This window comes from Dioszegia hungarica (assembly GCF_025882075.1).
Source record: "Dioszegia hungarica strain PDD-24b-2 chromosome Unknown MKK02contig_24, whole genome shotgun sequence".
Taxonomy (NCBI): domain Eukaryota; kingdom Fungi; phylum Basidiomycota; class Tremellomycetes; order Tremellales; family Bulleribasidiaceae; genus Dioszegia; species Dioszegia hungarica.
This window is the reverse complement of record NW_026515778.1, coordinates 62,858-76,181: the sequence shown is the minus strand read 5'-3', so window position 1 is coordinate 76,181 and position 13,324 is coordinate 62,858. Positions and strand designations below refer to the sequence as shown.

Below are 13,324 nucleotides of genomic sequence, written 5' to 3'. Positions count from 1 at the left end.
TAGTCAATGGGAACCGTTCCCATGACATACATATCCCCGGTGCACCAAAAATAATTACTAACGATATGTATAACGACAGCGCAGCATTTTAAAGTCCGCTCGTATATCGCTCGGCCCGCGAGAGGGCGGCGCGTAGTCATAGCAGCGCCTACACTGTCCGCGGGCGCTCCTTTGCGCCACCGCGCAGTCTTGCCGAACGGATTACATGACGCGACGCGTAAGAGAAATCTCACAGAGCCATCATAGCCACAATGTCCCTTCACCCCGGCTTCAAGAAAGGAGTATCAGAGTGGTAGGTGCCAGCCCCCAGCCGATGAGCTGCCGGTCTCTCCTGAACATATCTGCTCTTCATTGACTCGCCTGTGGCTCACTCCTCCACTATTTGCACATTCCTACACCTTCTGCTGCTTCTCAGGGAAGTTATCTGACCATATTGTAATTGGTTGACCACCTGCTGACTGGTGATATAGACGGAACATCATGTCTACAAAGAGCTACGATCCATCATCCGGAGGCGGTACGCAAGCACCCGAAGACGCAGTACAGGCAAAGATCAATGGTGAGTACGCTTTTCCAAGGCCTCTTACTATGATGATTTGGCTAACAAGGTGCAGCCGCAGGCGACGAGCAGAGTCTGCTCACCCTCATGTCGTCCACAGCGCCGAGGGCATCGTCCAAAGGCGCGCAGAAAGCGGCCTCATGGACGAATGAGACGCTGAGGACGTCAACTGTCTACCAGCAGCTCTGCGCCGCCGCTGGCCAAGACAACGGCAGCGAGGCTGCAGTACAGGCGCTGATCAGCAGGTATGAGCTGGACCCCGGTACCCTGAAGGCATGGACGGTGAAGAAGATGACAGGGTCGGATATGAGGGGGGACGCTTGAGAGGGGATGATCGCGGTACGAGAGGAGGGCGTACTGATATATATAATCGGGGGCATGAACGATTTAACGAGAGCACATCCTTCGCTGCCAGGCTATACGAATCGGCTGAGAGCGAACACTTTTGCCGCTCAACGCTCATGAGACGAAGGCCGAGATGTGCTGCATACAATCACGAGGATCTAGCGTCCGGGAGGATTGTGCCCGGCCCTACCCTGTGTACCAGTGACGAGAGTTATCCTTCTGATGAGCCGGGTCAAGATCTCTTCGCTCCTCGTTCGCCCGCACGTTCGCCCGCGCCGCGCAGCACGGCTGACTGAAAGGTGAGCGCAATCTACTGAAACGCCACACAAATATCGCAAGATAGAGGTGGCGCTGACTCCTACGTGACAAGGGAGGTGATAAATGACTGAGGCCCGAGGCGAGTGATGGGGACCCTTCCCCTCCTTTCACGCCCGACCCCGCACTGCGCATTGCGAGCGATCGATTCCTGCTCCGCCGTGGGTACATATGCCTGTGTTTCCCCCCCTGTCCTTCAGGATTATCTCTTTTGACTTACCTTCACAGTTCTCGCGAAGCACAACATTTTGACAACAAGTTAGTGAAGTATACTCTTTCTACGAGAGTTCGATTGGCCCTCCACCATGTCAAACATAAGCTCAACTCTAGTCCCGATACACAGGCATGCCCTCAAACAACTATCGGCCTGGGTCGCCGTCAAACCGCCATCGGTCGAACACGGAAAGGCACAGCTTGAGCATGGGTGGTGCAGGTATGTGCTCTGCAACAGGTCTAGCACACTTCCGTGTCCCCCACTGACGTCGATCATCTTGTCGGCCGCGAGACTGTCAGAGAGCTGATCCTCCTCAGCCCATGTTGTGACGGGCCTTTCAGCATCCTTGCTGCGCGCCAGGGAAGAGGCCGATCGTGTTCGGCAGGACAAGGAGGACAGGGCCGCGCAGCGCGAATTCACAATGACCACGCTGAAAGACTCCGCGCGGCATTCTGTGAAACAGGACTCTCTCGAAGTCGAGTCCGGCGAGCGCACCGCTCCGGGTGTTTACGAGCAGCTCAAGGAGTCCTGGGAGTCGCTTGAGGACCGCGACAAATTTCAGGAGATCACGACGAGGTACGATCTGGATATCGAGACGGTGAAGACGTTCATGAGGAACAGGCAGATCGAAGACGAGTGGGCTACCGTGCGTGCTGCGCATCCTTCTGGCGCGAACTCTGCTTGAGAATGCCTTACATGCATTGATATGTGGACGCCAGTACAGAGCCGTTATGGATTACAGGTGTGAGCAGTTAGGAAGCTTGAGTAGACTGCTGGCTAGGTCGAGCTGGCCGGCTACACGCGTACTATCATGTCTTACTGATGAATACCCCCTTCTCAAACTCGCCTTCCACTCGCTCAGCGCGTTATCCATATCCTGCAGTACACCAGATGCCAGGGCACATGTTATGAAGGGCAAGTCTCGTTGGCCGCATCAGCAGCAATGAAACTCCAGACATGTACACTGCAGGTGTCTCGGGCCGAACCCTACCTCGACGCCCCATGCTCTGGCTTTCTAGCTTGACCACCCAATGCACATCACGGCACTACAATCTGGGTCCAGCGTGGCATCACCCAGCCTGCTTACTGCATAATAGTTATTTGCGATGCTATCGGACGTGGACCACCGCAGAGAGGTACTGTATGCGAACTGTGACGATCGTGAGTAGGATCAACTTGGAAGCTACATGGCCATCATTGACACCATGCTGATCACGTGATGACCTCGTCGCCGACACCGAACTGTCCTCAGTGCGCGCCACGTTGCAGACATCGAGTCGTCAAGCTCGAGAAAGGTGACCGCAGCCCTCGTCGATCAGGTGGGGAATCAGCACGCATACTTACTGACACTCCCAACAAGATTGGCTGGCTCCAAACGTTGAGCGGGGAAGTAAGGATGTCCTGCTCCCTTCAGCTATCTCAAACCACTACTGCTACCTCACGGCGGATCCAGAGCCACAAGATACGATCGTCCTCGCTACTCGCGTGGGTAAGCTAAAAGATTTTGACCTCGGTGCCGGTTTCGATACCGATATGTTGATTATCGGGCTGAGTGAAGGGTTGGGAGACCTCCTCGGCTCGAGTGAAGCTACCGGAGTTCGCAGAATAGCATGGCGAGGATCTTGATCTTCGTCGGGATATCCAGGATCTTACAAAGAAGGTGTTGGACCGCTGGACTGTGAGTGGGATGAGTGAGATTGAGCCCGGCCGAAGTTGCTCCTTATTGGCGGTCAAGCTCTCAAGGAAAGCCGGGAGGACATGTGGAGACGACCAGCCGGCCGATCACGACCACTTCGTTCCATATGGACCGCGTGAGGATGATACCGAGTAGATTGGAACGGATGAATCTGTTCTTGGCTTCGACAGGGACGATGGTTGAGCATGGGGATCACGGCGTGCTAAATGCAGGCGAAGGCGTTGAATGTGTTGGTCGGAAGGCGTCAGATATATTGTCCTCGATACATGGTAGCTCTAGCATGCTCACTACCAGACTGCTAAGTCAGTCAGACAGCCTGCGGCAGAACCTCAAGCTGATCTGGACTCACCTAAGCTCTAGCTCCTCCCACAGTCCCAGTGTATACACCTCTTTAATTGCGCCAAATCCGTCCCCTTCCCCTCCGACCTCTCGATAACGTCTACTCCTCCGCGGCTGCTCTTCTTGCTGCCCTCCTCTCCTCGATCTCCTTCATCACCCTCGACTCATTCTTCATCCTCCACTCCCCTATCTCCCTCTCCGTCGCAATCTTCCCCTCCATCGCCAGCGCGTTCCGAGCGTACTTCCGCACCTCATTTTCCTGCATCCGCAGTTCGTGCTCGTATTTGAAGAGATGTGAGTCGGCGCCGACGACGAGGCCGAAGATTGAGGAGGAGGAGACGAGGAAGCCTTTTATCGCAAGTGTTTGCCGGCTGATAGATCAGCGCTCCCATTCATTATGCGGGCAGGCCGTCTAGCTCACCTGAAGAGTGGCCAAGTGAAATGCGCAAGTGTCACCACCGCCGCTCCGTACATGGTCCATCTCAGCGCACCCTGCAGACCACCCTCGATCTGTATCCGGTACTGCCCGATCAGCGCCCATCCCGCCCAATTCGCTCGATGGGCTTTCTCACTGCTCTTTCTGTCTGCTCCTCCCGGTTCGCCCTGGCTGCTAGCTCTGACGCTGACACCATAGCTGTGTAAGAGGCGAGTAGGGCGATGCATAGGCCTCTTCCTCGACCAAGGCGCAGGCGATCGGAAATCGACGCACGGACCACGATTTGACTTTTGTTTTTGACGCGTCCCAACTCCTCATTCCTTCTCTCATCTTCACTTCAACTTCACTAGTCATGCAGAGGTAGTGAGAGGGCAGTATGGAGGCCTCCATCAATGAGAGGCATCTCAAAGGTGAGCTCGAGCAAGCTTTGACGAACCGCTGGACCGGGCGGCTCTCTTGCTAGAGCTGACAATTTCAGACTTCGTCCGCCTTCTTCAATGTGCAAGCAGGTATGGAGAGGAGCTATGTATCCACGCCAATAAGGATCACGTAGGTCACGCGTGGATGAGACTGTCCTGAAATCCCTGCACATCATAGCTGATATCGCCAGTGGGAGCTCGCAGTGACCAACTCGTCCAAATCCGCCTTCTGCCTCTTCAAGCTCCAACCTCGCTTCTTCTCTCGATACAAGGCACTGGGAACTCCTTCTGAGCAGAGGAAAGGCGTCAAGTACAAGCTCTTGGTGAAGGTAGGCGCAATGTCTTCGTTGCGCGTAGCTCGTAATCAGCCCGGGGAATCTGAGCGGAGTTGCTTGGAGAAGAAAGTGAGGAAGGAAGGAAGGGGTGGGGTCTGGCTTCATCAGGCGAGGGGATGGCATATGAACGCCTAGACGGGCTTCGTCGCAGAACAGTCCCAAAAAGGGAGACTGGGTCATCCGGACATCCACCTCACATCTCTTGCTCGCTGGTACCCTGCTTTGTTTGCCCTTCCGAGCTGGAACCATGCTGATCAATCAGAGCGTACTTGCCGTAGTCAGCAAGACATCGACCACAGCATCCATCGAGCGGCTCGATCTGAAGATCTACGACCCGACTGGCAATCTCCGAGCCCGGTCGAGTAGCGCTTCCGCCTCAAGTGGTACCGTTGGCGATACTACCGGCTCGAACCTTAGTCACCACTTTGACGATGACTATCACGAGGAGATCAACATGCGGGGTAGTGTGCTGGTCGTCAGGCTGGTGTGCAAGCATGGTGAGCTGATCTGTACCTCACGAGGCCGGGGCATGTCGAGCTGATTCTTCAGGCGTGACCAAGAAACACACCCTCAACCTTGGCTCGACCGATTTCGACCGCGCCATCGTCGATCCCGACTCCACCCCTTCCTCATTTACCATATCCGCTCGTACACTCCGAAACTGGCTCGACCACTTCTCCCTCACGTCCAACTCTGGCTCGTCAGCCCACAATCCCGCTCGAGCGGAGAATCAGCTGGGGTGGATGTTTGGCAAGAATGAAGTCAGGCTCAAGAGCTGGGCGGGGTCGGATAAGGATTTGTGTACCGAGATCAAGGTGGATGTGGCGGAATTTGGGACGGACAGGGAGGGACAGGACCGGTATTGGGTGGAGCAGGAGCGGGTGGATTTGACACTGCCAATGAAGGAGTTCAGGGTGAGTCCCGGTATGAGCACTGCTGGAATCGAGCTGACACCTCAGGCTACTCTACAGCTCGCCGATAGCATGTCCATCGACCTCACTATCGCCTTCTCCGAATCTTCTCAGCCACTCACCATGGTCTACACCGGCGGCGAGGAGGACGACTTTGACATCTTCTGCGCTATCGCCACGATGGCATGCGACGCCTTCCCCGTCGATCTCGGCCGACCAGCCGCTAATGGACAAGCGCCGGCCCCGCCTCCAGTCGGCGGTCTCGATCCGAAAGGTCGGCGCATTGTCAGCGATCTTACCGAAGACGGTCATCCTCAGCGCCCTGGGCCAGAGCAGGCGGAAGGGAGCGTCCAGCGACAACGGTCGCAAACGCCTAGTAGGCGGACATCTCGGCTCGAGCTCACGCCGAGTAATCGGGTCGGGTCGGAGCGGCCCGCGGTGGTTTACAATTCTCAGCCGACTCAGGCGCAGGGGTGGCGGTCATCCCAGGTCGGCAACGGTGTCGGGTCATCTCAGCTGGGGCATGGTGGAGGAGCCGGATCTTCGCAGGTTGGGAATGGCGAGCCAGGGCTGGGAGACGTGGGAGAACCGCTCTTCCTTGCAAATAGTCAGGAGGAGCAGGACGAGCCGATGCCTGCCCAGTCGCAGCGGATGACGCAGGAGGAGGCTCTTCAGAGAGCAGGAATCTCGCAGGCCGACGTGGATAGCTTCCTGAACGAGGCGGATGCGGAGGATGACGAGGAGTGGAACAAAGCTCGACAAGCCCAGCAGCTAGCTGGGAAAGCTGAGCCCGAGATGCCCGGTCCAGACGACTGGGACGACGCGGACCTCCAGCACGAAGGCGGCCGATTCGAAGCGGACAATTCGGTCTTTGACGACATGTCCTTCAATCCACCATCCTCCATGCCCACTACTATCCCTCGTCATCCCGGGCCCCCGCCCCGCCTCTCTCCTGCCAAACGCGCATACACATCGCCGACTCGACAACCTCTCCCGGCCAAGACGTCTACTCGGTCCGAGCGTCTTCCGACGCGATCGCCGCCTACACGGGTCGAACGGGGCCGGTCAGCGCAAAGCGTGCGGGATAGTACAGGGGCGGGACCGTCAGGCCGGGCAAGTCTCAGCAGGAGTAGGAGCCCGCTCAAGGTCACGCCGATAGCGAGGATGCAGGCGAGAGTGAGGAGTCAGACCGAGGAGGAGCGGGAAGAGATGGGTGGGGTGGAGGTGGGCCCGTCGAGAAGTTCAGAGAGGGAAATGAGGACGCCGCCGACGGGACAGGGGGCGATGCTGCAGGGGGATGATCAGGACGATGATGAGGAGATGGCGCAGTCGCAGAGGAGTCCGGATGGAGTGAGCTCTCATTTTCCTTGGGCTGATATGTGGTGGAGGGCAAAGCTGATCTGGACAGTTCCAGGCCTTCTTCGATGATTGAAGGGCCACCGAGGTGGCATCGGCGAGTAGATATCGAGGGGAGCATCAACTCGATCGAGAGAGAAACTTCATTCACGTTGTACTAATAGCATGAATGTGCATAGATCCCATTGCTGAATAGGTTGAGATTTCGGAGCCAGAGCCCCAAACTGACTAATGTGTCTCATTACTGACGAGATACGAGGACCATGACAATTGTCCGTCGGCGTCCGAAGTCTGAGCTGACTTTCAGCATAACAAGGCGGCACTAGTGCTATGAGTATCCGATGTCTTCCGTCGGCCGCACAAGAATCCTCAGCAGGATGACAGTCTGTGAAGTGTTATGCCCGTTGTTACTCGGCAGTCGCAAGCACCTCTCTTGAAAAAATCGGAAGTCGCACCCAAAGAGCACCTTAGACGAACACGTCTTCACGTTCTACATCGTCCGAGAAGCATACATCATGCATCAAGTCTCATACCACCACTTCGCCTGGTGAATAAAATGGGCAACGTCAAAAGCTGTTTGGAACTCCGCTAAACCACGAGATCGTCCTGGTCTGCAGGGCGAGTAGGGTGGCTAGTCCCAGCTCGATCTCGTTCCACGATGGCCATCAAAGGTAGCACACATCAAAAGGATGCGGACGAAAGCTGTGAATATTGCGCGTCAGAGCGACCCGATTGCGTGCTTATTTATCGTACCTTTCCTTAGGGCACCGCAACGTGGGATCAGGGGGGAGCCTGCACGGCCAGCTGTTGCCTTGCATATATCCACTCTGCCCCTTTCCAGTACTGTCATCAACCTTTCAGCTTCACTTTACCCAAACAGAACAGTACATCTGCACATCTGAAACTACACCTCCCTGCAGCACCACTCTGATCGCCATACCAGTCGTACTCAACTGCAGTTACCGAGATGAGCCACATTCAAGACATCTTCCACAAACACAACCCTCCGGGGACACTGAGTCTGACTTCTGTCGGGCCATGGCGTGAGACGTTGTCAAGGACTTACAATGATTGTGAGCACCAGAAATTAATGCCATGGCATGTACCGTGCCTCAGAGTTCAGGCTGACGCTTTTCAGCCGAGATCTGGAATGCTGTATCGCTCGCTTTCATCGACTGGAAGACCGACGTCACGGACCCTGATCGAGCGCAATTCATCTTTGCCCTCATCGATTTTGCCGAGCGGCACTATCCTGAGGACATGAAATGTTCCGGTGGGATCCCCGACGGCGTGCTCGGCGAAGCTCTTCTGAAGACCGTTAGGCTGTCTACTACCTTACAACAGTCTCGTGGCATTGCCATTGCTTGCACGACAGACCCTCTTTTCAGCTACTACAAGACGGATCGTCAAGCACAGCCTTACGATACAGCGAGTAAAGAACATGAGCAACGTCGGTGCGAGACGTCTGAGGAACGGGGTCAGGACATCGAGGTGATGAAAGGCTGGGAGCACATCTGGGGCTACAAGAGCAGCAATTCGCACCCCGATGAGGAGACGCTCGACGGACTGGAGCGCCATCGCAGGGAGCTGGGCATCAAAGCCTCTCACTGGACGATTAAGGATATGCCACACGTCAGGCCGGGTGACATGCCGATCTGGTCTCAAAAGGCTCTCCTGACGACCGGGTACCGAGGCCCCATTGTACTCGTGCGGCATCCAGACTCCGGTGCGCTTGATGATGACAGCCAGTACGCATCTGAGCCAGCCAGCAATTGGCGCACTGGGGAGGCGCTCACGGAGACGCCGGCGGGAACACGGGGACACTCGGGCACACGTGTCAATACCCGCCTGTGGATGTGAGCAGTATTGTGCGTACGCGCATTCAGCCAGTTTCGCAAACGTATCCAGTGGATATTCATGAATGATGTCTGGTGTTCTCTCCATGTATTTGCTGCTTGGCGCTCTGCACAGATCTACTTTTGTCCCTCCGAAAGCTGACCATCTCCACCTAGCCCTGAGTCCACCAGCAGGAGAGCGCTAATTTGCTCTCGCGCCACCAAAAGATTATTCAAACATGCTTGGACTCCATGCATCAGCTCTTGAATGACTGCGACTGCCGCTACTCGCAAAACAAGATGCTACAGGCACTCTAATAGCCAGCGGACCAGTCAGTACGCTTATCTATGCAGTGCTGAGCGCTGCACTGAAACCGCCACATTCGGGAGCTGATTACGTCATACTTGGACTGTTCGCGTGTCGCGCGCGCGCGACGCGAGGAATGCGGAGCAATTGAAGACCAAACCTCCCGGCCTCAGCTACAGGACCTGGCCGAGCATATATCATACTTTAGCCTCATAACGCATATACTCTCAGCTCACTCACAGCATGGCTCCAGTAACGCTCCCGCCGTCATTCTATAACTCATTTTGGTCGGCAGACTATCGAACCGGACTCGAAATATTGTTCAAAGAGCTGGACAAGGTGGGGAAAGCTCGGACCTCCGTCTGAGCGCGAGACGCTGATGCATGTAGGGCTGCACAGAAGCAGAGGACGTTGCGAAATTCATAGAGGTAAGTAACTGTGCTGGCTGAGGTGAGGAGTAATGCTGATCAAGACAGTCGCAAGCCAAAGGACATCATGCACTGTCCCAAACCTTACTCGTCCCACCCACTTCACAGCCACCATCAACTTCCTCGCTTCAGCACACCCTCCTCGCTCTAAAAGGCGCATCTTCGGCCCGCGGAGAAGCTCATCGAGCACTAGCTATCGAGCTGGAGAATAGGATCTTGGTTGGATTTCAACAATGGGCGGAGAGGCATCATGAGCGGGTCACGGAGGGGAGAAGAGAGGTTCTGGCCAAGGGAGGGGTGGTGGGTGTCTGGGAGAAGGAGGTTGTCAAGCTGAATGCGGTGAGTAGTCTGCGAGATAGTGACACGCGGAGCCTTGGGCTACTCGACCGAGACAGTAGCTAATTGTTCAGCTGAAGGCGACCTATGTGGCCAAGACCCGAGCTGCAGATGACGGCGAGGACGAGTAAGCTATATGGTTCCGAGTGGTCGATCTCTAGCTGACTCTAAAGTGCCAAATTCGCCCCTGCGACAGCAAAATCCCCTCAAATGTCTGTCCGGTCACCCTCCATTTCCTCGACCGATGGCTACACCGCTTCTCCCCAACCCCAATCCGCAGCCCTCCGCCGCACCGGCACTGTCGCCGACCGTATCTCGGAGAAGCTTCGCGCAGCCAGCATCTCTTCCACCAACGACACATCTGTGCCCATCTCGCCGAGTAAAAGCCTCAAATCCAGCACATCCACGTCGTCCTCGTCTCGGCTGCACAAACCTGTTTTATCGATTGACGGCAAAATGCTCCCGCCTCCGCCGAGCCCTTTGGGCGGTACCCCAGCGGCGGACGGGTCACGAAGTCCGGTCAGCCCTGGAAGTCCAAGGGAGGATGCGTTTATTCCCCCTTCTGACCCGCATGGGCGGCCGACCATGGGTCCCTCGGTACCCGACAAAGAGAACGGCGCCATGGCTGTGCTGGAGGTGCAGCCGCCTCCGGTCCTGCTTTCAGGTCTTTCGCTCTCCGCGCAAGGTCTCAAGGACCTCCTCAAGCGGTTCGACGCATATCTCCTCACCACTCCGTCGCCCACCGCCGACGCCGCGGCTATATCCACCAAATCCAACGCGGCGCTGGCATCTCGCCACCGGACCTCCATGCTCGGCACGTACGACAAGACCTTTTCGGGCGAGGAGGTCATCGAGTGGCTTCGGGATAACGTCGAGGGCTTCGGAGGCGACTGGGAGCGATGCGTCGATGCCGCGCGGGAACTGACCTCTATGGGTCACTTTTCGCGTATCGGAGTCAGTGTTCAGAGGGGCTTCGAAGCGGGAAGCGAGACGTACTATGTCCTTCGCGCCAATCCGCTTACAGATCCCTCTCCGGTCTCCGCACTCTCCGCAGCGGCGATGGACAAGATCAATATGAGCAACATCTCGTCCCCGCTCTCGCCCGCGACGTCGGCGAATATCCAGACTATGCTCAAATCCTACGTCCCCGCTCGGTTCGCGGCTTCGGACGAGCCGGCGCATGTACGACTCAGGAAGGAGGCGCAGAAGGCGGACGAGGCGTACAAGGAGGGAGTGAGGGTGGCAGAGATGAAGCGGTTGGAGATGGAGCAGGCGGTGGAGAGGGGATTGAGGGTGTGGGAGAGGTGGGAAAGGGAGCGTCTGACGGTACTTCAGCAGGGTGAGCTATTCATTTCACAAGATTGGTGATGTGGCATATAGCTGACAGACAGTACTGAAGCAATACGAAGCCGCCCTTGCCCGTCTGCCGACCCGCCTCGCCGCTCTGCAACAAAGCACTACTCTGTCTGTCGAAGCCTACAACCCCGACGCCGACCTCAAAGCGCTCATCGAAGGCAACAGGACTGGTCCATTCCGGCCCCAGCCGCACGTTTACGAATCGCTCGAGGTGGACCAGCCGGAAGTCAATTTTGGGATCGATCTGCGCAAGTGGGCTGGGGACTCTGGCGGATGGCGATCCGCCGCGCAGGCGCCGAAGCGGGAGAAGGGGGCGGTACCGGAGGTGCTGCAGGGGATGTTGAGGGCTATGACGGAGATGGGCGAGAGTGCTACCGATGACGGTGAGCTACCCGGCATATTAGCTGTCGAGACGAAACATAGCTGACATGGTGCAGAGAAGCGTAAAGCGTGGATTTACGAAGTCCCCCTCACCGAGACACACGCTCTTCGGAGCTCGCTCAACAATCCCGATATGCCCCTCGACGATTTGGTCTCCGTCGTCAAGCAGTTCAACCTCCCTATCGCCGCTGGTACGATCAAGCTGTGGCTTCTCGAGCTCAACCCGCCGGTCCTGGGATGGGAGGGATGGGAGGACGCCAAGGCGATCTATCCGAGTGTCGGGGCGGATCAGGAGAGGGACATGACGTCTGCGGTGACTAGTGTTCTGGGACGACTGGGCGGGATCCAGATCTTTGTGCTGGACGCGCTGGTTGGCTATCTCAGGCAGTGAGTTCCGCTACAGGTTAGAATGATACAGATCTGATGCGGAAGAATGATCGACGCGACCAAGACGGATGAGGCGAACGAGATCTACGTCACCAAGCTTGCTCTTTCTCTCGGACGATGTGAGCTTTCCGGTCGAATGTCAAGGAACAATAGCTGATGAACAGGCATTACCCGACCCCACTCCGAGACGGACCTGACTATCGGCGACCGCACCCCCTCACTCTTCTTTGCCGACCTCATCAACCTCTATTCGGCCGTCCTTCCCCCGCTCGTCGAGAAGAAGAAGAAGGACTCGGAGCGGGTCATGCCTGTCCGCAAGCGGACTGTGCTAGTCGACCAGCGGATCAGCCGGCGCAACATCAGCGAGGACGACGATACTCGCGAGCTGCTTGAGAAGCAGATGGCAATGCAGCATCCTACCCCACCTCGGTCGGTCGGAAGAGACAGCCTGACCCCTTCGTCTTCGACAGCGAGCACTCAGCCGCCTAGGACATTTATCGAGAGCGCCACACCAAGCCATCAGACTCCTCCGTCCCTTCCTCCTACGGCCGGGCTGGGACTCGGACTCGGCTTTGACACGGCGCCCAAGATGGCGGAACCCCAGGACTCGGACGACGAGGGCGAACCTCCTTTCAACCCTTCTTCCGTCCAGGTCATCCCGCCCACTCCGGCTCAAACCGCCTCGGGACAGGTACCGGAGCATCAACCCTCAGGCGCCGACTTTTCAACCCAGGGTCAAGGCCAAGGCGGTGAGGACGAGTCGGCCACTGCGGACATCCTCGACGGGCTCGTCGACCAGGAAGAAGACGCGCCGATTGCCGGAGCGGGCTCAGGAGGTCTGAAGCGCGCGACGAGCGGGGAGGCCGGGGCTCTCGGGATAGGAGGCGTGAGTAGGCTCAAGGGACCGAGGGGCGCCAGAGGGCCCAAACCGGCTGGAGGAAGAGGTTTGAGTATTGCGGGCATGACGGGTGTGGAGGCGGATGATGCTTCTGCACAGGGATCGCCGAGTGAGTCGAGTCTTGCGGCACGTCTGAGGTGGTGAAGCTGATGGTATAGCTGGATCGGCGTCGGGCAGGACTGGAGGAGCGATGCATCGCTCAAAGGGGAGCGTAAGCGCCATGGCGGCTAGGTTTGAGAAGAATTAGGGGAGTTCATCGGGCTATTTTCGAGGCGATCCTCTGCAAATGGAGCGGTATAAACGAAGGATCTGGGCCAGCCTCAGTGCCGACCAAGGGCTCAATCTAGCTGATACTGGCTGCGCTCCTCGGCCGACACACTAAACGCAGATCGAACCTCCTTTCTAACTTCGACACAATCAGCTGTCGACTCGGACTCCACTCCTTTGTGCTCTCGACTGTCGCTTGTGACT

At 56.9% G+C, this 13,324-nt stretch overlaps 4 protein-coding genes across 4 annotated transcripts; 3 read left to right on the top strand and 1 right to left on the bottom strand.

Annotated features, from left to right (window-relative positions):
• Positions 1-3,568: 3,568 nt before the first annotated feature.
• MKK02DRAFT_19734 (uncharacterized protein) lies at positions 3,569-4,100 on the bottom strand (the record flags this gene model as incomplete). The annotated part of the gene is made up of 3 exons (XM_053086137.1): positions 3,569-3,839; positions 3,890-3,990; positions 4,041-4,100. 3 exons carry the CDS (start codon positions 4,098-4,100, stop codon positions 3,569-3,571), a joined length of 432 nt encoding a protein of 143 aa, XP_052942716.1.
• A 180-nt stretch (positions 4,101-4,280) lies between these two features.
• On the top strand, positions 4,281-7,001 carry MKK02DRAFT_40312 (Rad9-domain-containing protein; the record flags this gene model as incomplete). Its single annotated transcript, XM_053091048.1, has 7 exons — positions 4,281-4,314; positions 4,383-4,453; positions 4,515-4,652; positions 4,921-5,155; positions 5,208-5,572; positions 5,618-6,919; positions 6,978-7,001. The coding sequence occupies 7 exons, from the start codon at positions 4,281-4,283 to the stop codon at positions 6,999-7,001; spliced, it is 2,169 nt and encodes a 722-aa protein (XP_052942715.1).
• An 891-nt stretch (positions 7,002-7,892) lies between these two features.
• MKK02DRAFT_40311 (uncharacterized protein) lies at positions 7,893-8,785 on the top strand (the record flags this gene model as incomplete). The annotated part of the gene is made up of 2 exons (XM_053091047.1): positions 7,893-7,998; positions 8,064-8,785. The coding sequence occupies 2 exons, from the start codon at positions 7,893-7,895 to the stop codon at positions 8,783-8,785; spliced, it is 828 nt and encodes a 275-aa protein (XP_052942714.1).
• Positions 8,786-9,310: 525 nt separating this feature from the next.
• On the top strand, positions 9,311-13,100 carry MKK02DRAFT_40310 (uncharacterized protein; the record flags this gene model as incomplete). Its single annotated transcript, XM_053091046.1, has 10 exons — positions 9,311-9,406; positions 9,457-9,495; positions 9,544-9,834; positions 9,906-9,958; positions 10,005-11,170; positions 11,223-11,570; positions 11,625-11,955; positions 12,001-12,074; positions 12,120-12,962; positions 13,012-13,100. The coding sequence occupies 10 exons, from the start codon at positions 9,311-9,313 to the stop codon at positions 13,098-13,100; spliced, it is 3,330 nt and encodes a 1,109-aa protein (XP_052942713.1).
• Positions 13,101-13,324: the final 224 nt, after the last annotated feature.